Genomic DNA, 24,599 nt, shown 5'->3' with positions numbered 1-24,599 from the left:
AGAGATGCAAGGGATATACTTAGCATCAGAATTAGATTGGTGGTTAACTAATAATGAATAAGGTGGGAATGAAAAGACAGGGCTTCCTCTGTGCTCTCCAGTACACACCCACATGTTATCACTTATCACAGACTGCTGATGTGCCTGTCAGTCTCTCCTGGACGTGGAAACTCCTACAGAGCAGGCAGCAGCTTGCAGAGTTCTACCCACATAACTGGCCTCAATAAATGATTACTCAGCTGGACTGAACTGAACAGCTCATTTTGGCACTGGAAGGTTTTAATACACCTTCCCTAGCACTCCTCTCTTAACAGCACGATGAGTTTCCTCGTGTCATTGTCCAGGTGTGGCCTCAGTTTCCTTGTCCGCAAAATGAAGAGGCTGAAAAAGATTCATTTTGCAGGTCTACAGTACTAGGCTAAACAGGCCTTTTGGTTATGGAGCATAATGCAGTGCATGTCTTAGAATACTGCGTTGTGAATTAAGACTCCGGATGTTCTAGTACCTCAAGTCTCCAGGCAAATGGGAAAATTACTATGCTTTGAAATTTTCTTTCTCTTATTGTTGTACTTTTTTCCCCGTAATTTGGTGAGTCCCATATTAACAAGCGAATATATTGCAAGTTTCCCGTTATACTATAATTTCACCCTAGCGTGCAAATTATTTATTGAACAGCCAAACAATATTACTTCATAGAAGTAATGGCTCATGCATACTTCATCATGAATCACTTTGGGATCATCTGGGCCAGAAGTAAAATTTCCCACCTAGAAACTTATTATTATGACTCTTTTTATTTACCACCTTGTACGGCAACAAACAACAGCAACATAACTATTGACAGATGTGTTTTCATCCCACCCCTTTGAAAGCTGGAACTATCTTTGACATTGGTGATGCCCAGTGGAATGCTCTGGGCATAATAGGTACTTGATAAATATTTGCCAAATATATCATTATTGTAAGATTATTATTAATGATAAGAAAGTTAGAGTGACATGAAGGAAACAAGACTGCGTGAACACTGTTAATATGGTAAGGAAAATGACTTGCTTATGTTTCACTGGATAAATGTATATTTTAGGAAATCCACTTAAGGTTGTCTTAATTTTCTTATACCACCCCTTCTCCCATTATTAATATGTACAAAGAAGTTGGCTCATAGTGTTGAAAATATAGGAGCTGCCCATTCAAGACAGATTTCAATCTCTCATCAGATAAGGTTTTTGAAATCAAGTATAATTCTGACGATCTTTTCCAAGAAGCAGAAAAGCTTAGGAAAAGCAGATAAAGTGCTCTCTTAGCATACAAGAAGAGCTACATAAATTAGAGCACGGGTAATAACGTAACGAACTGAAGAAAAGTTCCTGTTTTTCCCCACACTAATTTTAACAATTTATGGCAAAGAAATTACACCAGTCACCATAAACTGAATTCATTTGAAACTAAGTTTATATGTAAAAAATAACCCCAAATAATTGAAGAGAAATGTTGAGTGTTACCATTCTAAGGGGTTAAAGCCAAGGAAAAGGAAAAAGAGGACGGATGTAATGGAACCCACAGGCTACTGATGTGGCAGTTTATCAAATGTAGCTGTAATGAAAGATAAATAATACAGGCAATTCACACTTCATGAAAGGATAAAAGTGTCAGTGTGTAGGCACCAGTTTTACTGCAGGCCATAATCAGCAAGTAAACCAAAGTGCAATGTCTAAAAAGTTTACAGCCTTCTACGAAGGCCTCCTCTTGTCAGGTATTGATTTAGGTATTCGGACGACTTCACCAGTATTAAACAAATTGAGTGTTTGTGAACTGAGAGGACGTGTTCTATTTCTCCCAACAAAAGTTGCCTCAAGGTTAATGTTAAGTTGCTTCCATCACTTAAGTTTAAGGAACAGGAAGAATGAAACGGTATCTTACACAATTATTTTCTTCTTAAATAGAGGGCAATCCAAAGTGAACGTTTCATATTCTCCACCTTCTCCACAAACTTGGACTCCGTACTTCTCAGACAGCTGAAAAAAGGGGAAAAAAGGAACAGGGAACTTAGACACCAAGAATGCTCACTTAACTTGCATTAGTTTGTCCTGAAAAAAATATCCATTCAGGAAGTTTTAATTCCAAAACTGACTGCAAGCTATAGGAAAATCACTTTATCTATCCGTTTAAAAGATGTGTTCAAAGCCATTTCAAAAATGGTATCATAAGGCACAGGATTTTTAATAATCCCAAGACTCTTATAAAAAGCTGAAAGGGACCAACATTTTTGTATATAATGAGAAGGCTATGAATTACAGGAATAACACTAGCTTTAGATTCAGAGGCAGGCTAAAGAGGAAAGGAACTAAGTCATTACATAGTAAACGGGAATGTATGTAGCCAAATTATGTCCCTCCCCTTTTTGACCCATTTACGGGGGGGAAAAATATGTTTTGTTTAGGGAGTTTCTCAGCAACACAGAAAAAGCAACTCAAGGCCTTTCCCGTGAACAAAAAGAAGTCACAGAGTCACAGATATAGTTACTATGCACGAGGTCATTACTATTATGAGGCTTGCAAAAGTACTGAGAGCTAGTGAAGTTCCAATGCTGTAGACGAGCCTTCCCCATTTCCCATGGCCGTTGAGTCAATTCCCACTCATAGTGACACTATAGACAGGGCAGAACTGCCATGTAGGGTTTCCAAGGCTGTAAATCTTTATGGAAGTGGACTGCCACATCTTTCTCCTGTGGAGCAGCTGGTGGGTTTGAATCACCAACCTTTTGGTTTGCAGCCAAGCATTTAACCACTGCACCACCAGCGTCCCTCCAGACAAGCTATAAAAAAACCAAAAAAAACTAAACTCGTTGCCGTCAAGTCAATTCCTACTCACAGCAACTCGACAGGACAGAGCAGAACTGCCCCAAAGAGTTTCCAAGGAGCACCTGGTGGATTCGAACTGCTGACCTTTTTGATTAGAAGTCATAGTACTTAACCACTACGCCACCAGGGTTTCCAGACAAAAGGTCTAATTCCAGGCTTTCCAAAACCCAAAAACCAAGCCCATTGCCATTGAGTCGATTCCGACTCATAGCAACCCTATAGGACAGGGTAGAACTGCCCCATAGAGGTTTCAAGGAGCGCCTGGTGGATTCGAACTGGTGACCTTTTGGTTAGCAGCCGCAGTACTTAACCACTACACCACCAAGGTTTAATTCCAGGCTTTAGGAAGGTCTAATTCCAAGAAAGGTTGGGGTTGCCTTGTAAAGTTGTTTGATCAAAACTGAAATTAAAAAAAAACAAACAAAAGCAAGCAGTCAAAAACTCCCTTATTTGCATTTGATATAAGCTATATTATTCAAATAATCTAGATACTGAAAGTAAACAATCCATTTGATTCTTCCATGCCTGGAAATTTGTGCCAGGGGAGCATTTTCCCTGGGTGTGTCATAGATAAGACTCTTTCTGCTTCCCTGTTGACGCTTTATCTCTATGATTCCATCTCTTCAATTCCGAATTTCACAGCTCTTCCTGCTTTCAGCCTCTCCTAGCCCAAAGTCCTCCTAGCCCAAAGGAAGAGTGATTTCTTTGACGTTCTATTACTCTGTTATTGTCAGTCCTGGGACTATAGCCTAAGTCCTTTAGTTTACCTGCATGGTTATGTATTTACTTACGTGATTATTTTTGTAGTTGTGTTACCATTCAGAATCCAAGCATGCATCTATGAGAATTCTACGGCTCCCCACAAGAATCAGTAGTAAAGTGAATAGCACTATAAGTAAACCAAAAAAAAAAAAAAAAAAAACAAACCAAACCCAGTCCCGTTGAGTCGATTCTGACTCATAGCGGCCCTATAGGACAGAGTAGAACTGCCCCATAGAGTTTCCAAGGAGTGCCTGGCAGATTCGAACTGTCAACCTTTTGGTTAGCAGCTGTAGCACTTAACCACGATGCCACCAGGGCACTATAAGTAGATTCCATTAAAGCCAAACAGCAAGAAAAGTAAGGGAAAGAAAACTAGGTGGCATTTTCTATAGAAGCTCAGAAGAGCAAGGTAGGTAAATTTTCATACTGTTGGGTCATGAAGTAGAGAATCAGCAAAGCAGAATTATGGGAGTTGCTCCTTACAGGAGCAGAAAAAGAGAACAGATTACCATACTAAACCAGATTAAATTAATATCTGTTTTGCAATAAAAAATGTAGGGATATTAACAGGATACAGATTTCCAGGGTGTTTCCTTGTACTGCCAGCTAGCTAATGCCTGTCCCTTTCTGTTCTCTGCTGATCTCCTATTTTTTAGTCTTCTCATTTCAATAACTTTCCACCAAGTGAACTGTTATGGATTGAACTGTGCTCCCACAAAATACGTGTCAATTTAGCTAGGTCATGATTTCCAGTATTGTGTGTTTGTTTTCATTTTGTGATCTGATGTAATTATCCTCCACTTTGTGATTTGTTGTAGATCCTAACTTCTGCCTGTGGTTATATCTCATTTGTGAATAGGTTATTTTTTTTATATTAATGAGGCAGAATTATGGTATGTTAATAAGGATTAGGTTATGTTTGTTATGTTAATGAAGCAGGAGTAGAGCATATTTTGAGTCAACCTCTTTTGAGATATAAAGAGATTAAACATGCAAGTCAGCAAGCAGACAAGGGGGAAGGGAGATGCCAAGCCACATGAAGATCACCCAGGAGCAGACGCTCAGGAGAGACAACGAGCTTCCTCCAGAGCCACTAGACAGAGAAAGACTTCCCCTAGAAATGGTACCCTAAATTTGGATTCCTAGCCTCCTAAATGCTGAGAGAATAAACTTCTGTTTGTTAAAGCCACCCACTTGTGGTATAAATAACTAAGACATGAGCCTTCTAATTTCACTTTAATGGCCAGTTTCTTTTTATGGGGAGTATACCTTCTTTTTTTTATACCTTATCAAGGAGCTCTGGTGGTACAGCGGTTAAGAGCTATGGCTCTTAACCAAAAGGTCGGCAGTTCGAATCCACTAGCCACTCCTTGGAAAACCTATGGGGCAGTTTTACTTTGTCCCATTAGGTCACTGTGAGTTGGAATCTACTTGATGGCAATGGGTTTGGGTTTTGGTATACCTTATCAAAGGAGCCCTGGTAGCACGGTGGTTAAGCACTTGGCTGCTTAAACAAAAAGTCAGTTTGAGCTCACCGGCTGCTTGGAAACCCTATGGGGTAGCTCTACTCTCTCCTATAGGGTTGCTAAGAGTCAGAATCGACTCAATGGCAGCGGGTTTGATTTGGTTTGGGTATACTTTATCAATTATTAGCTTCCTTATATTACAAAATATTGTTTCATTGAAGCTTTATGTAATTTCTGCAATCCACCACCAAAGATTAATAATTTTTTTAAAAATTCAGATCGGCATGTTCTTATACTGAAATGGCTCTATCAGTCCCTAGTAAAAATAATGTAGGTTGTTATGTTAAACAAACATATTGCCATCATAAAAATAATAATATATTCAAGACAGAATTCACTAAATTCTTGATGTACAGTCCAGTGATATTTTCAATTCATATAAAACAGTCCCCCAACATACATTCAAACAGTTCTTCAACAAATATTTATTGAACAGTGATTATTAGCCAGACCTTGCTGGATGATGAAGATTTAACAATAAGATAATATCCCCAGTCTCTTGAAAAAAAAAAAAAACTAAAAAACAAACCCATTGGCATCGAGTTGATTCTGACTCATAGCCACCCTACAGGACAAAGTAGAACTGCCCCATAGGGTTTCCAAGGAGCAGGTGGTGGATTTGAACTGCTGACCTTTTGGCCTGTAGTCAAGCTCTCAAACAAGTGCCACCAGGGCTCCAAATTCACTCCATTTTACTTTCCAACACTACAAAATAATGATGAAATAATTACATTGCCTGAATAGATGATTATGCATGATCTCTTCTCTTTCCTCCTATTACTCGTTCGTTAGCATGAACACATAGATTCCAAGTCAAGAAGTTTGGATAAAAAGTCAGGGGGTTTCTATGGCTGAGAAACAAAGAAATCTGATTATGAATACTTAGGATGTTTTTTGCAGTCCCTCTAAACTCTACTATTCAAGCTGTAATGGACGTAAGCATTCAGAGAAAAATCCATCTTTACTGGCTGTGATGGAGTTCACTGTGTCCTCTACAAGTATGTATTGGAGTCCTGGCCCCTGTAACTGTGGATGTGATCCTATTTGGAAATAGGGGTTTCTTTTGTTATGTTAAGGAGGCCACACCAGAGTTGGGTAGGTCCTAAAACTAATCAGTTTTGAGATAAAAAAAGAGCAAAAGAGACACAGAAGCCCATACAGGAGGAGACAACAAACACTGTGTGAGGATCCATCTACAAGCAAGGGAATGACAAGGATTACTAGTGGACACCAGAAACCAGGAGAGGTGCCCACAGAAAGAAAAGAATGGCAGAGGACCTGATTTAGTCTTTGAGCCTCTAGAACTGTGAGAAAATAAATTTCTGTTCTTTAAAGCTGCCCATGTGTTGTTATTTCTATTATGGCAGCACTAGGAAACTACAACATGGCTGTTTGTTAGCTAATTCCAAGGCCTTTGGATGTCTTGAGAGACCCCTGTCAAGAAACAAAGCATACACTAGCCTTTTGCCAGACACTTCCTTGAATGAATATTCTGCTAAAACACAGCAAAATTTTTGTAGCACAAAAGCATGTGATAAAAAGGGCCAGTTAGGTAGGTGAAGAATTCAGATGTATACATTCTAGAGACATATTTTTTTTGTAGAACCTTCAATTTCCTTTTCTAAAACCTGTAGGTCAGTCTCAGTAATGTCTACACTGCTCACAGAAAAGCAGAAACTTTATTTCTAACATGTCTCAGGCCTGTCTCTGGATTTAACTCAAACCTGGCATTAATCATTCCAAATAGTTTCTATAGTAGGGTCACTATCAGTCAGAATCAACTTGATGGCAATGGGTTTGGTGTTTTTTTTTTTTTATTTTTCTTCAGTAAGTTCTTTTATCAGCATCATAGTCATTAAAAAATACTAAATAGCTCATATGTGGCTCTTATTTCGGAAGTCTATCAGTTTCTAAATTTCTTAGACTCTCTCAAAGTGTGTTCCTAGCAGCATCTAGCATACAGTACTCAAGGACTGACTGGCTATCCTCCCCATGGTCCAAAACCCTTGCATGCTCCCAGAAAAGGGCCCGACTGACATGCACTGACAGGCCTAATATGAACCAGGAACACGAGCCACTCCTGAACAGAATTAGCAAGTAAAAGGGAGGAGAAAGTACTGACTTCTTTTTAGAGAAATAGAATATAGGACAAAAACATGGGAGATGGTAGAGAGTAGGGAAAAATAAACAGAAACACCCTTCCCTACTACAAATCCTCTATTTTTGGAGATCCTAAAATGCTGAATAAAATTCACACCTGATAGTGTTTTTAGTATCTCATTAGCCACCAAACCAGTGATGTCACTAATGCTATTGTTTCACAACTATCTAAATTGTTCTATGTTCTCTTTTAGATAAAATTGTTAGAGAAGGTGAACACTGGTTTGCAGGTAACTATATACTGTTAAGATAAGCTTTGTAACAAATATTTTGAAGATGTGGCTGACTTAGGTCATTTCATAGCTTTATAAGAATGCCTTAGAGTCTGAGCATTTTAAAAGTAAATTTATAGAAAATGTAAGAAAATTACTCAAACAAGTCATTTTTATGGCATACTGATTTACATAAACACGTTGTTGTTAGATGCTATCGAGTTGGTTCAGACTCAGAGTGGCTTTACGTACAACAGAATGTAACACTGTCAGGTCCTGCACCATCCTCACAATTGTTATGCTTGAGCCCATTGTTGCAGCCACTGTGTCAATCATCTTGTTGAGGGTCTTCCTCTTTTTCAGTGATCCTCTACTTTACCAAGCATGGTGTCCTTCGCCAGGGACTGGTGTCTCCTGATAACATGTCCAAAGTACCTAAGACGAAGTCTTACCACCCTTGATTTCAAGAAGCATTCTGGCTGTACTTCTTCCAAGGCAGATTTTTTTTTTTTTTTTAAATTGTGCTTTAAGTGAAAGTTTACAAATCAAGTCAGTCTCTCTTACAAAATTATATATATTAAAAAAAAACCAAATCCATATACACCTTGCTAAAAAAAAATCCTAATTGCTCTTCCCCTAATGAGACAGCTCTCTCCTTTCCCCTATTCTCTCTTTTTGTGTCCATTCCACCAGCTTCTAACCCACCTACCCTCTCATCTCCCCTCCAGATAGGAGATGCCAACATAGTCTCAAGTGTCTACTTGATCCAAGAAGGTCATTCTTCACTAGCATCTTTTTCTATCCCATTGTCCAGTCCAATCTGGAGGTTCTCATCCTCCAGTAATTCCAGGAAGGCACTTTCATTTAGAAGATCCCTTGATTCTTTATTTTGAGAGCTTGTTGAGGTGATCATGGTCTGTTTCTTTATGTGACTTGATATTGACTGCTGTTTCTGAGCCATCTATAAGTTATTGTATTAGTTTATCTTATGTTTGCTTACTGTATCATAGGTCCTTGCTTTGTTTTGTTTTGATATGCCCAAATGGGTTGCTTGAGTGAGCTAGCTTGATTATTTTCACCTTTGGAGCTCTGACGTCCTGTCCCCAGATGCCTAGAGCTGTTATCAGGTATATCAGTCTAGGAGTCCATTCACTTTTCTTGTATGGTCTCAGCTCAGGTGTTCAGGTAGCTGACCATAAAGTGTATGGTATAGGCTCTGTCCTACAGTCTTAGAGGGGCAGGGGTGATTGGTGTAGGTACCGGTATCTGATTGCAGTAGGGGGTCACACTCTGACATCCCCCAAGTGTCTCTGAGGAAAGTGTGTCCCTGTTCCCTAGAGCGTATAGGTAGGCGGGTTCTGCAGATGGACCATGGGCACCCAATGTTTTTGGTTGTAAGGACTGGGAGGTACTGGTTATCCTAGGACCCTGGTTGCAGTGTCTGGGTAACCTGAGTGAAGCCACCAGTTCTTAGGCCCCTGATGTGGGTAGGTGAAGACCCTATTTAATAGGCAAAGCAGTGCCGAACATCAAACACCCACCTCTCTACTGCACAGCTGAAACAGTTGTAGTCTGCCAACAAGGGCCTATTCTCCTGAAATAGAACCACACAGGTCCATGCAGGGGGGAAAGGCGCTCAAAGTCCATAGATCATTTATGCCTGGACAGGAGCCGGTTCTGTCCTGAGCTCCCCTGGTTAGTGGAGCTGGCAAATTATCTTTTCCCCCAATTGCAGACTTATTTCTTCTCCAGGGCCTGGAGGATGGCTCCAGGTGCTCAACAGGGCCTATCTCAGGCCCAAGGAAATGAACAGCCACTGAAGCCTGAAGCTGGCTTGCGGGTGGGGGGTGTGGTAAAATGTACGCAAGTACTTAGCTTTTGCTGAATGCACCGCTCTTCTCTGGTTCCAGAGGTATGAGTAGGCCATGTGGCTGGCTGCTTCTCCCTGAGGAAACTGCAGCCGGGGGGTAGTACCATCCCACCGCAGCTGCTCCCGGGAATGGTGCCTGAGGGCTCCCTGTGATTCAGGTCCAGTAACTCCTCTCTGCTTCTGAACAGTTTCTTCCTCCCCCTGCCCCTCACTTCATTTTCTAACCTTCCCTTTGATGTCCAGGGATCCTATCTTGTCAAAATATACTTGTTTCACTTGTTTTTTTGGGTCTTTGTTGTAAGAGGGCTCATTGGAAGCGTCTGTCTATTCCATCATCTTGGCCTCGCCTGCTTCCAAGGCAGATTTGTTCGTTCTTCTGGCAGACTGTGGTATATTCAATGTTCTTCACCAAAACCATAATAAAGGCTTCAATTCTTCTTCAGTCTTCCTTATTCATTGTCCAGCTTTCACATGCATATGAGGCAACTGAAAACACCGTGGCTTGGGTCAGGCACACCTTAGTCCCCAAAGTGACATCTTTGCTTTTTAACACTTTAAAGAGGTCTTTTGCAGCATGTATGCCCAATACAATACATTGTCTGATTTCCTGACTGCTGCTTCCATGGGTGTTCATTGTGAATCCAAGTAAAACTAAATCCTTGACAACTTCAATCTTTTCTGTTTATCATGACGCTGCTTATCGGTCCAGTTGTGAAGATTTTTATTTTCTTTATGTTGAGGTGCAATCCATACTGAAGGCTGTAGTCTTTACTGATCTTCATCAGTAACTGCTTCAAGTCCTCTTCAATTTCAGCAAGCAAGGTTGTCTCATCCGCATATCGCAGGTTGTTAATATGTCTTCCTCCAATCCTGATGCCATGTTCTTTTTCATATGGTCCAGCTTCTCAGATTATTTGCTTAACACACAGATGAATAAGTATGGTGAAAGGATACAACCCTGACACACAGCGTTTCTGACTTTAAACCACTCAGTATCCCCTTGTTCTGTATGAACTACTGCCTCTTGGTGTATATACACGTTCCTCATGATTAATAATTAAGTGTTCTGGAATTCTTATTGTTCACAGTGACATTCATATTTATAATAATTCCATTTGAATGCTGATTATTGAATTGAAAAGGTTAGGGGCTTTATTATTTCCCTATTTAAATTTTTAGCCCTTTAAAAATTCAAAAAACTAAAGTTCTGAGAATTTCTTGTTAAATAAAGATTTTTCATCTTTTAAACCAGTCTCATTTATCTGTTATTAATCTTACAACTGAAAAACAACACAAAAACTATGGCCTAACCAAATTGATACATATTTTGGGGGGGCACAATACAATCCATGGCATTCTACTCTTTGGCTCCCCAAAATTAATGTCTTTGCCACATGCAAAACACATTCACCCCATCATATCATCCCAAAAGTAATCATCTAAATCAAATATATGTGAGACTAGGAATATTCCATCCTTGGGCAAAATTCGTATTCATCTGTGAATGTGTGAAATCTAGAATCGTGGTAGAACAGGCACAAGGCAGACAAATGGGAGAAACTGGAGAGAAAGAAGAGATGTCAGGCACCAGGAAGTCCAAAACCCAGCAGAACAACTGACATTATAGGCTCGAAAATAATCCTCTGTTATCTGACAGCATCTAGGCAGTAGCCTAGCACTCTAAACTCTGGGTGTTAGCCATGCTTTCCGGATTCTTAGTGGAGACCCCTTCGCCCTGGGTTTCAGCTCCAACTTTCAGGCCCACTGGAAAGGCAACTCTGATCCCGGAGACCACGAACCCACCCTTAGAAACTGTTGAGGCCTTGGCCCCACCCGCTGCGACAAAGGCAGCTCTGCTTCCCTTGTTCCTTCCAACAGTTCTGCTGATCTCTGATTTGCTCCAGGGATGACTTCTTTCTTTTCTTGAAGGACAACATATGTAGCTCCTTTGACCTGTTTCCAGTCTGTAGAATTCCAAGAGACAAACAGCTTTCTCTCCTTTCTTCCTTTCTCTGTTCCCTTCAGTCTAAGCTTATGGGTTTTCTGCTGTGGTAGTTGGTTAGGTCCATCAGTCACAGGCTTAATCTCTTTAACAAATGTTTGTGTAGCCACATCCTTGTGAAAATTCTAGATCATATGTCCTTAGTTTGTACAAGAGAATTTTCCAGATCTTTAAGTTTTGTTTTTATTGTGCGTGGTTCATTTTTAGGGCCACCTTTTTCCTCTCACATTTTACTATAAGCCAAAGGAAAAACCATGTGGCTCCTTTAAGGTCTTGCTTAGAAATCTCCTCAACTAAATATCGAAGTTCACCACTTACAAGATCTACTTTCCACCAAACATTTGAACAAAATTCAGACAAGTTCTTTGCCACTGCATTAAAAACATCGCCCTTCCTCTATTTTCCAATTACATGTTCATCATTTTATTTTAAAGCCTCACCAGACGCACATTTAAAGTCCACATTTCTAGCAACATTCTGTTGCAGGAGCCATATATATTCTCTAAGATGAAAGACTTTGTCTGTAGTTCACACTTCCATCCAAGCCCTCTCCAGAATTGCCTTTGATGTCCATAACCTACCAACAGTCTCTTCAAGGCAATCTAGGCTTTTACTATTAAAAAAAAAAAAAAACCCAGTGCGCTTTTACTATTAGGAACCTTAAAACTCTTCCAGCCTCTACCCATTACCCAGTTCCAAAACCAATTCCACATTTTAGGTATCTGTTAAAGCAGCGCCTCACCCCAACCACAAAATTTCATCTTAGTTATCTAGTGCTGCTGTAACAGAAATATGACAAGTAGGTGGCTCTAACAAGTAGGAATTTATTCTCTCACAGTTTAGGAGGCAAGAGGTCCAAATTCAGGGCATCAGCTCTAGGGAAATGCTTTCTCTCTGTCAGCTCTGGGGGAAGGCTCTTATCTCAACATCTGTGGGCCTGGCATTCCTTGGAGATCTCCATGGCGCTTGGTATCAATCTTCCCCTGGGTCTGGGAGATTCTCAGTGCAGGGACCCAGGATACAAAGCACATGCTCCATTCCCAGCTCTTCTTTCTTGGTGATGGTGAGGTCCCTCCTTCTCTCTGCTTGCTTCTCTTTTTTCCTCTTGTTAAAATAAAAGGTGCGATTCAAGCAAGGGTATGACTTGAGTAAGGCGGTGAGGGCATGACTTCAATAAGGCTGTGACCTGAGTCACGCCCTTTAGTAAGGGCGTGACTCAGGATACATCCAACCTTAATCCTGCCTCAATAACAGAGAGATTTAGGATTTACAACACATAAAATGGAGGATAATTATACAATATCAAAATGGAGGGCAATTACATTGGATCACAAAATGGAAGAGAATACTGGGAATCAGGGCCTAGCCAAGATGAAGCATATTTTGGGGGGACACAATTCAGCCCATGACAAAAATAAAAAAATAAATCAAAATACACTTTACTCTCCACCTCCATCCAGAGAAAACCATGGGTTTATGAAAACTACCAAGATTTCATTTTATAAATGGTATGTTTAACACGCAAAATAATTTTACGCTGCATATATCCATTCATGGAGCCCTGGTGGTGCAGTGGTTAAGAGCTCGGCTGCTAACCAAAAGGTTGGCAGTTTGAATCCACCAGTCACTCCTTACAAATCCTGCAGGGCAGGTCTACTCTGTCTTATAGGGCCGCTATGAGTTGGGTAAGTTTTAAGCAGAAAACTGAACTAATGGTATTTGCATTTTACAAGAATCCTTCTGGTTACAGACTGGAGACTGAGCTGGAGGGGAACAAGTCTAGAAGCAGAAAGAACTGAGAAGTTACTGGAAGAATCTAGGCAACAGGTTAAAGTTTTCAGAGCTGGTAAGATAACAGAGGGAAGATATTTTGAGAGAGATTTTGAGACTGAGTAAGTTGATTGACTAAATGAGGGAGTGAGGGAAATTAAAAAAATTAACAAAAATTCCCAGCTTTCTGCATTGGGAAAATGGATGATGGTATGTTGTTTACTGGTATAGAGATCTCAGCAAGATCAGCAGTTTGCTTGAAGAACCCAAGCCTTCTCCTTTTTAAACTTTATGTGGTATGTGACACCATTAATGCTTCAAATTTTTGTAATTATCTTCCTTAGCCTTCCATAATATCATATTTTCAAAGCTACCTCTGTGTTTCTCTGACTCCCTTCCCTCCTACTTCTCCTGAATTATAAATATCCCTTATGTTTCTCTACAACGGTTCTTCTCTCTCAATTTATTCCCACTGATAGCTCATGCACTCCATGGCTTCAAACATCACCTTTACACTATTCTGCTGCTGCTAATATTAATACTACTATTACTACTAATTAAAGACTAAATGCTTTATGCCTTAAGGATTGGGAAAACAATATAATTATTTCATTTAAGCCTCAAAACAACTTTTAAGAATAAAAAAAGCATACTTTCTGAAATCAGACTTAAGCTCAAATTCTAGTTCTGATATTTCCCAGCTGTGTGACTTTGGAAAAATCACCCTCTCAGTGATCCCTCATCTGTAAAATGTAAAATTCAATAGTCTCAACCTCATAGATTTGTTGGAGGATTAAATAAAACAATTCATGAAACGCACTTAGCACAGTATATTTACTGAGCACTTAATAAATACAGGCTTAACTGTAGATCAAGCCCGTATTGTCCCTGAGTGTTGCAAAAGGTTAATGTGCTTGGCTGCTAAACGAAAGGTTTGAGTTTACTCAGAGGTGCCTTGGAAGAAGCCTTGGCTATCTACTTCTGGAAATTAGCCACTGAAAACCCTGTGGAGCAGGGTTCTAGTCTGAACGTACATGGGGCCGCCATGAGTTGGGGTGGACTCCACGGCAGCTCATGAAAACAAACTAACAAAAACACACATATTATAGTGATGCATAGTGAAAGCAGCATTGCATAACTGGTAAAAGCACTGACTGGCTTTAGAGACAGTCTATGGTTCAAATCCTGGCTCTGTCACTTTCTAGTTGTGTGATCTTGGGGTACATATATTCATTGAGGCTCAGACTGCTGATCTGTAAAACAGAGATGACAACAGAACCTACTTCATAAGAGAGCTATTTCCAGGAATAAAACTGTACAAGAGGAATGCCTAATGTACTGTCCAGTACATGACATATACTCAATAAAATGCCTTTGCCATGAGATCAGAAGAATTGGGTGGTGCCTGGCCACCATTACTGAATATTTTACTCAAAGATTCTATAGATGAATCCTGATCAAAAGGGGGAAAATGCAGAACAGAATTTCAAATTCTCATGGACTCCAGACTTCCCAGAGCCATGAAGGTTGGATGAATCTCTGAAACTACCGCCCTGAGGTAATCTTTAAATCTTAATCCAAAAATATTCCCTGAAGTCTTCTTAAAATCAAACAATAGTTTAGCTTAACTGGTAAAAAATGTCTGCCTTGAGCATTATGCTCTTTTAAGAACTATCTATATTGGACTAAATTGATAATAGCAACTCAAAAGATTAGATAGGAATTTTAGGGGGCCATGAATTTATGTTAACGGAGAAAGAACAATTCAGAAAAGGAGGGTGAGAATGGTTACACAACTCGAAGAATGTAATCAGTGTCACTAAATGGTACACGTAGAAACTGCTGAATTGATGTATGTTTTCCTGTGTATATTTTCTCAACAACAAAATAAATAAAAAAATTTATTAATTTTATTTATTTCCCATTCCAGAGGTGAAAACTAAATTGATTTGCAAAGGTCACAAAGCTTAGAACTAAACGTAACCAGGATTTAAAGTCGAGAGTCCTAATTCTTTTACAACATGCTGATAGATAACAAACCTTGATCTTTATCTTGAACATCTCAATTGTGCTTCAATCTCATAGTTTAAAAACATATGCCTTTTGGTTTATGTGTTATAATCTAAAATTCAGTATCTTTCAGACTAAGCTCATCAAGTTCTTTCTCATCCCTGTTCTCCTCTGCAGAAATAGATGCTTTCAGTCTCTCCAACATTTATGTGTGGACTAATCTTTGATCTTTCCTTCTCTCAGCTTCTGGCAATTTGGTGGCAATTTCTTTTCCATTTGTCCATCAAAATCTTTTATTCAGTTTTGTCCTCTCTGTCCATTCCTACTATCAGCAGCTTCATACTCTGAGCTCTTGCAGCTGTTTCTTATAAACAGCATCTTAGACTTTTTCATTTCCAATTTCTTCTCCTCCCAGTTCATGAATACTTTTGCCAGACTAAATTTCCTGAAATATCTTTTAATAATATAAATCTCTTTTCAATATCTTGTTATTTCCTACTCCAACTCACCTGGCCTGTCTCTCAAGGCCCTTCATGACTGGGATGCACGTTCCCACCACACCTGTTTCTTACTAACCAAACGACACCAACTCTGAGTTTCATTTAGACTAAGGTCCTCACTGACCCTGCGGGTCTTCATGCCAAGAAATTTTCATCCATGTTGATTCACTTTATTGCCACCAGCCATGTAAATTTCACCCATTCTCCAATCAAGCTTAAATGCTAACCCTTGCATGATATTGTCCTTAGCTACTTTAGGGCATATAGCCTTCTGCCATCTTTTAGCTCCCAACTGCATTCAAAGTAAGTAGCAGTTGGCTTTATCTGATCCAATTATCAGGGTCCCCCTCCCACTTGCTAGACTCTAAAGTCCATCAAAAGCGCTAAGTCTCTGACTTATTTTGTACTCCTCATAGTAGCTGACACAGAACTAGGCACCTAAAAAGTCCTCACATATATTTATTATCCAATTCTATTAGTACCACATGGCAGTAAAACTAAGAGCTCATCTACAATACACACTCAGAGAGATGTGAAGGACTTGTTCAAAATCATATATTGGAATAGCCACTAACTATGGAGGACCTTTGCCACTTCCCTTTAAATATAACCACCAAGGGATAGTATTGCAGAGTCAAACTCCCTAAAGCACATCTTTAAGAATTTGACTTCTTCCCTCTTAAACCTTTAGTTACTCAATGTTTAGATCATTAAGTTTTTTTTATATCATTCAGAGCCTCTCACTATATTAGGGCTTCAAACTCCTTTTCAGCTTCATCTCATAGCACTCAAATTACACTCCAATCAAATGAGGGGAACCTCCAAAAATACCCCATGTTTTTCGTGCCTCAGGAATTAGTATAAACTATTCTCTTCCCCTGTTAACTGCCCAGCCAGTTAAAAATTCTATCTATCCTTCATGTCTATTATGGCCGCCAATTATCTCTGAGGTTATGCTGAACTCTCTCAACAACATGCATTTTTTTTCTTTGAAATTCCATGATACATATTTTGTACTTTATTAGAGGACACTGCAATGCACCATCGGACACTTTCACCAAAAATTCCACATATCTTTCTAACTCAGTATGTTCAAAGTTCAAAATCTCCCATCAAAGATGTTCTGCCTCCTCTTAGATTCCAAAGTCAAAGGTGTTTTCTTCCGTAAAGTTGGCCTCGCAGGCATCAAGCCTTACTAAATTCTTGTCTCTCACCCACAGATCAAATCAGTTTTGGTGAAATTCTCTTTCCCTTTTCTTTTTATTTAAGTGACAGGTAATTGGGATTTACAAATTGAGCTTGTGTCAAGCCCATAGGGAAGACAAGTTAACTTATAAAAGACTGGGCCTAAACTCTTATGAGGTAGGGAGTAATTAGAAAAGGAAGCCTGTATTTTTACACCCCTCTTGTGATACAAAGAGCCCTGGTGCGCAGTGGTTAAGAGCCACAGCAGCTAGCTAACCAAAAGGTCGGCAGTTTGAATCCACCAGCTGCTCCTTAGAAACCCTACAGGGCAGTTCTGCTCTGTTCTATATAGGGTCACTATGAGTTGGAATCAACTTGACGGGACCAGGTTTGTTTATATATGATTGAGACAAATGAAGAAAAGACAGGTAAATCTGCATATTCTAGAGCAGGAAGTCAATAAATAATGCTAAAGTTGGGGGGAAAAAATGAAGTAGTAATAGAAATGCGCTATTTAGAAACATGAAAATAAATATCAAAATAATCAGGTATAAGACATGGTGAAATGGGAGAAAGAAAAGACCGAGAAGTTGGTTTTGTACCAAGGTTTGCAGCACCAGTGAACAATCTGAACTTTCAAAACGTTTTGAAATATCACAAAAATTAGAATACTTTTTAAAAAATGGTTGCCATTTTAAATTTAATTATTAGAATACTGCTAATAAACATTTAAAGAACAGTCCTAGACCTTTAAAAATTTGATTCACTTTTTGTATTAAAATTTACCTCCTTTTTTTGAATAATGAGAAATGGTCCTGGGTTAAAAAAAAAAAAAAAGCACAAAAGATAAAATGGATTTAGAATCCACTGTTAACCTATCAGATGATAATTTTAGGAAGCTGCAGAAGTTTAAGAAGTAATGGTTAAAATTATTCCATAATTAATTTAGAATAATAAACATACACGCCTTAAAGCTGTTGTATTCTTTGACCCAGAAATTACATTCCTAGGAATTTAATCATAAAAAAAACCCAGAAATGTGCATGAAAATTTATTAGGATAATTATAACATTATTTATAATAATTTAGCCAATATTTTCAACAAAGGTAACTCATTTAAGAATTTAACAATGCATCCATATGTAGAATATGAATATGATAGACTATTTTTTTTTTATATAGCCATTAATTAATGTATTTTCAAGATACATTGTTATTATGTGAGAAAATGAACATGGCATAATGTTAGGAGAAAAAAGAAGACAAAACTGTGTGTATAGCTGAACCTAATTATGTAATAACATATATACAACTAAGTGAACTTGTGTATAAACACACTCCCCAGGACATAAACCAGCAGGGAATATACCACTATTTTACTGGTGTTCATTCTGGGGCACAACAGCTATGATGGAGCTCTGGTGACATAGTAGTTAAGATCTATGATGCTAACCAGAGGTCGGCAGTTCATATCCACTAGCTGATCCTTGGAAACCCCAAGGGGCAGTTCTAATCTACCCCACAGGGTCGCTGTGAGTTGGAATGGACTTGACAGCAACAGTATCTCCCAAATTTTTGGCAGTGGCCAGGTATTTTTATATCCTGTTTTTGTAATTAATCCTTAGCTGCCTTTTCCCCCACACACTTAGGCCACCATTCTAATGTGTTTAATTTGTATCTTTTGTTTATGGTCCTGCAAATGTATTGTTATTTTATGTGCCTGTTTTTTTTTTTTTTTAATTTATTTAGATGTTGTTGTTCCCCCCGACCCCCCGCACTGTTGCTGCTATTTGTATATCTAAAACAAGCATACTTCGTTTTATTGCACCTCACAGATACCATGTTTTTTATGAATTGAAAGTTTGTGGCAACCCGGAGTCGAGCAAGACTGTTGGTGCCATTTTTCGAACAGCTTGTACTCACCTGGTGTCTCTGTGTCCCATATTGGTAGTTCTTGCAATATTTCAAACTTTTTCAGTATTATTATATCTGTTATGGTGATCTGTGATCAGTGGCCTTTGATGCTATTACTGTAATTGTTTTGAGGCATCACATACCTTGCCCATATAAGACGGTGAACTTAATCATTAAATGTTGCGTATGTTCTGACTGCTCCACCGCTGACTGGCCGTTCCCCCATCTCTCTCCCTCTCCCCAGGATTCTCTATTTCATGAGACTCAACAATACTGAAATTAGGCCAATTAAGAACCCTACAATGTCCTCTAAGTGTTCAAGTGAAAGGAAGAGTCGCATATCTCTTGCTTTAAATCAAAAGCTAGAAATGATTAAGCTTAGTGAGGAAGTCATGTCGAAAGCACAGACAGGCTGAAAGCTAAGACTTTTGTGTCAAACAGTTAGTCAAGTTGTGAATGCAAAGGAAAAGTTCTTGAAGGAAATTAAAAGGGCTACTCCAGTGAACACCCCCGAATGATAAGAAAGCGAAACAGCCTGATTGCTGATATGAGACAGTTTTAGTGGTCTGGATAGAAGATCAAACCAGCCACGACATTCCCTTAAGCCAAAGCCTAATCCACAGCAAGGCCCTAACTCTCTTCAATTCTGTGACGGCTGAGAGAGGCGAGGAAGCTGCAGAAGGAAAGTCTGAAGGTAGCAGAGGTTGGTTCATGAGGTTTATGGAAAGAAGCCGTCTCTATAACATAAAAGTGCAAGATGAGGCAGCAAGTGCTGCCACAGAAGCTGCGGCCAGTAATCAGAAGATGTGGTTAACGTACCTGATCGAAGTGGCCACACTAAACGACAGGGCTTCAACACAGACAAGACCGCCCTAGGCTGGAAGGAGCTGCCGTCTGGGACTTCACAGCTAGGGAGGAGAAGTCAACGCCTGGCTTCGAAGCTTCAAAGGGCAGGCTGACTATCGTTAGCAGTTAATGCAGCCGGTGACTTTAAGTTGAAGCCAATGCTCATTTACCATTCTGAAAATCTTAGGACCCTTGAGAATTATGCTAAGTCTAGTCTGCCTGTGCAGGATACGGAACAACAAAGCCTGGATGACAGCACATCAGTTTACAACATGGTTTACTGAATATTTTAAGCCCACTGTTGAGACCTACTGTTCAGGAAATAAGATTGCTTTCAAAATATTCCTGCTCATTGACAATGCAGCTGGTCATCCAAGAGCTCTGATGGAGATGTTCAAGGAGATTAATGTTGTTTCATGCCTGATAACACAACATCCATTCTATAGCCCACAGATCAAGGAGTAATTTTGACTTGCAAGTCTTATTTCTTAAGAAACATTTTGTAAGGCTATAATGTTATGGCTGCCATAGACAGTGATTTCTCTGATATATCTGGGAAAAGTAAGTAGAAATCTTCTAGAAAGGATTCACCATTCTAGATGCCATTAAGAACATTCGTGATTCATGGAAGGAGGTCAAAATATCAACATTAACAGGAGCATGGAACAAGTTGATTTCAACTCTCCTGGATGATTGTGAGCGGTTCAAAGCTTCAGTGGAGGAAATAACTGCCATAAGTGGTGGAAATGGCAAGAGAACTAGAATTACAGGTGCAGCCTGAAGATGTGACTGAATTGCTGCCATCTCATGACAAAATTTTAATGGATGAGTTGTTGCTTCTTAGGGATGAACAGAGAAAGTGGTGTCTGAGATGGAATCTATTCCTGGGGAAGATGCTGTGAACGTTGTTGAAACGACAACAAAGGATTTAGAATATTACATAAACTTAGCTGATAAAGAAGGAGCAGGGTTTGAGAGGATTGACTCCAGTTTTGAAAGAAGTTCTACTGTGGGTAAAACGTTATGAAACAGCATCACATGCTACAGAGAAATCATTCGTGAAAGGAAGAGTCACTCAAAAAAGCAAAATTCACTGTTGTCTTATTTTAAGAAATTGCCACAAACACCACAGCCTTCAGTAACCACCACCCTGGTCACTCAGCAGCCATCAACATCGAGGCAAAACCCTCCATCAGCAAAAAGATATGACTCACTGAAGGCCAGATGATGGTCAGTATTTTTTTAGCAACAAAGTATTTTTTAATATGGTATGTACATGTTTTTTAGACGTGATGCTATTGCACACTTAACAGGCTACAGTATAAACATAACTTTCATATGTATTGGGAAACCAAAAAATTCATGTGACTCACTTTATTGCAATATCTGCTTTATTGGGATGGTCTGGAACTGAACCCACAATACCTCCGAGGTATGCCTATATGTTTTTCTAACTGCAGACTTACACTTCATGATTTGTACCTACCACATTTTAACTATTGCAGAGATAAACATCCATATTACCTCCAATAATCTCAATACCTGGGTAGTGCAAACAGTTAAGCACTCGACTACTAGTTGAAAGGTGGACAGTTCAAAACCACACAGGGGTGCCTGGGAAGACAGGCTTGGTGACCAGTTTTTAAAAGATCACAGCCTTGAAAACCCACACCTGTCAACAAATGGTGTTATCTAGCTTTCTATTTTTTTGCCAAATGAACTGACACAAAGCAACAGCTCACTGTTGATTCAATTTGTCCTTCTCTGATTACTAATCAGTTCAAGTATTTCCTTACATCCACGTAAGATGTTTTGAGGCATTCTGTACCGGTTAGTGGTTGTCCAAAGCCTTTGCCTAATTTTATGTAAGGATTATCATTTTACATGTTGGCAATGCCAGTTAATAATTTCTTGACAGTTTTGACATTATTCCCATTATAGTATCTGGTCAGTTGTCTATACATCTTTAAAGAAGAAAAGTTTCAGAATTTTTCAACAAATGTGGTGAACTTAAAACAGTAAGCATTACTAACATTTATTGAGCACATAAAATGTGCCAGATACAAAGCTAAGCACCTTATTATAACATTCAATTGTTATAATTTCCATTATATACATGCGGAACTAACTAGACCAAGGTCTCGGGTAAGCAGTAGAGCCAGGGTTCACACCTGGGCATCTGGGTACACCTCTACTGATCACTGTCCCACACTGCCCCTTATCCTGTATGATCTGAATAAACTACGAAGACTACTCTTGCTTGCCCAAAAGTATCACCTTTTCTCCACATCCCTGCCAATAACCTGTCTACAGTGCTCAGAAGTAAATATTAATTTCTGCAAAAATAAAATTGAAAAATTCACTTAGTTTAAAAAATTTAACTCTTGGATATAGTGGCATATTAAAGCATTAGTATATTAGCTAAATCTGTTTACTACTATTAACAAATCACGTCCAAATCCCTGAAGCACAGGGCCCCACGTTACACAAGGGGTGCATAAGGGCTCAACAAAATGGGTTCCTCTACTTAACCCTCCTTCTCCTACCCTCCCAGTTCAAGATTTACCTGTTTTCTCCCTTTCTTTTGTACTCCTTGACTATTCATGATAATTGTGTCAACAAGTTGAAAAATGGATATGTGATTGATCTTTCATCTCAGTTAATGAGGTTAATCACATTATTTATAAAAATTGTTAGCTGTAGGCATCCCCTTAATATCTGATTTGTCTTAGGCAATGATGAAGATGATAGGGCTCTAGGTAATTAAAAAGAAAATTCCTACCACCTAAATGCAGAAAGGAGATAAAAGTTTGACAGACGACGGGTGACTCATTCTGTATGTATACACAAACTCTCAGACAACTGTTTGAGGCTCTAAGTGCACGCACACACACACGCACGCACACACACACGCACTCACACACAAAGCAACAGAGGGGAAAAAAAATCTAGGTAGTATGAATTAAAACCCAGGTTGTGCTAGATAACTGTTATGAATGAGGTGAGAAACAAATTGCTAAATGCACAAAATTTCTCGAGCATTTCCTTTATGGAGAGCTCACGTACACATGGATTAGACTATGTAGAAGTTGGAGAAAAGATTAAAGGAAAAGACATTCTGACTATTTTGTATGATTAAAGGAAAAGACATTCTGACTATTTTGTATAATTTTCTGTAACTTTCAGGAAATAGAATTCCTATTCAAAATGTACAACTATCCACTAATATTCTTCCATCTCTTTTAGGGATTTTTTAAAATCATCCTGAGAATCTACTTGTCAAAACCAGCACAGACAACCAAAGTCAAGTCCTAGAGTAAAATCTCTTCAAGCACTGCTTTCCTCTACTCCTCTAATCCCAATTACATGTATGATAAACTTCCATCCTTTGCATTCTTATACTCCTTTCTTCATTTTTTCATCCTGTTCTCCATTCTGGATATTTAGTTTACTAACTGCCTATTCAGCTATGGAAACTCTGGTGGCGTAGTGGTTAAGAATTCGGCTGCTAACCAAAAGGTCAGCAGTTCGAATCCACCAGGCGCTCCTTGGAAACTCTATGGGGCAGTTCTACTCTGTCCTATAGGGTGGCTATGAGTTGGAATTGACTCAACGGCAATGGGTTTGGTTTTTGTTTTGGTATTTGGCTATATCTAAACTACTGGCAAACCCATTCATAGTGTCTTAATTTAAGATATTATATTTTTTCAGTTCTAGCATTTCCATTTAGTTCTTTTTATAGATTCCAATTCTTCCCAAAATATTCCATCTTCTCATCCAATTTATTGGACATATTATCCATAATTATTTTAAATTCTGTGTCTGATAATTTAACTATCTGGATATACTCTGGGACTGTTTCTATTGTCTGTTTTTCTCTTAGTTTTCAGTTATGTCACCCACTTTCCTGATATGCTTGGTAATTTTTGATTATTGAAAATGGTGTGAAAAATTGAAAAATGTTTTAGAGATAATGGAGGCTTCGGATTATTTTCTCTTTCTCTACGGGGGAATTCCTTTTGTTTGTTTCTCACAGATAGTAAGAGTAGGATGAAAAAAAAATTTAGGATGAGATCACCTTAATTCAGATGAGACTGAACTGATTCAAAGCTGCATATGAGTATTTGCAAGGGCTGGGCTATTTCTGATTTTCTTTTACTCCCAAGGTATAAGCCATTTAGGTGTCCCAGCTGAAAACTCGGAATGCTAACCAGGTCTTTGGTAGGTGCTCTTTGGTGGGCCAACTTTTGTTTTCTGAACCTTATGAAACTACTGAAAGCCCTGCTCAGCCTTTCAGCTGGAATTTTCTACTTCACTTCTTACCACATCTGTGTCATTTTTAAATCAGCAAATGCCTTGAAAGAAAAAGAGACAATGCCTTGGGGTTCTCTTCTCTCTGGAATTCTGGTCCCTCAATTTACTTCTGCTTTAGTAGTTCTTTAATGTTTTCAAGTAATTATTTTTGTTTTAATTTCAAACACTTTTTCTTATTGTTTGCATTGGGAAAGTTGGTCTGGTGCAACTTGTCTCACCATAGCTGAAAATGCAAGTCTTCAATATCCATTAAAATGTAAAACATATATGCCTTTGACCCAGCATTTCTACTTCTAGGATTTTATCCTACAGATAAACTCATACATAGCCCTAGAAATATATGTACAAAAATGTTCATTCCTGCATCATTTATAACACCAGAAAACGTTAACGAAATGTTTATCAATAAAGATGGGTTCAATATATTATAGCATATCTTTGTGTGAAACACAATGAAGTTATGGAAACAAATGACCTGGATTTATGTGTGCTAAAATGGGAGATGGAGAATAATGTGTACAGTATGCTTGAATTTAGGTAAAAATGGATCCAAAATTGCATGTTTGCATATGCGAAAAATGTTTCTGAAGAGATACACTACAACAGAAAGAAGTGGTTGCTCTGAGAAAGGCAGAAAAACCAGGAGTTAGAGTCAGTGGAAGATTTT

At 38.9% G+C, this 24,599-nt stretch overlaps 1 protein-coding gene across 1 annotated transcript in view; it reads right to left on the bottom strand.

Annotated features, from left to right (window-relative positions):
* Window positions 1-24,599, bottom strand: part of DPH6 (diphthamine biosynthesis 6) — a 191,995-nt gene that overhangs the window by 7,246 nt on the left and 160,150 nt on the right. The window contains exon 7 of the mRNA XM_049898980.1: window positions 1,921-2,015. Within this exon, the coding sequence (XP_049754937.1) occupies window positions 1,921-2,015 (95 nt within the window). The remainder of the gene's footprint in view (window positions 1-1,920; window positions 2,016-24,599) is intronic.

This window comes from Elephas maximus, chromosome 10 (genome assembly GCF_024166365.1).
Source record: "Elephas maximus indicus isolate mEleMax1 chromosome 10, mEleMax1 primary haplotype, whole genome shotgun sequence".
NCBI lineage: Eukaryota > Metazoa > Chordata > Mammalia > Proboscidea > Elephantidae > Elephas > Elephas maximus.
The sequence above is the reverse complement of the archived record's forward strand: the minus strand, read 5'-3'. Positions and strand labels throughout refer to the sequence as shown.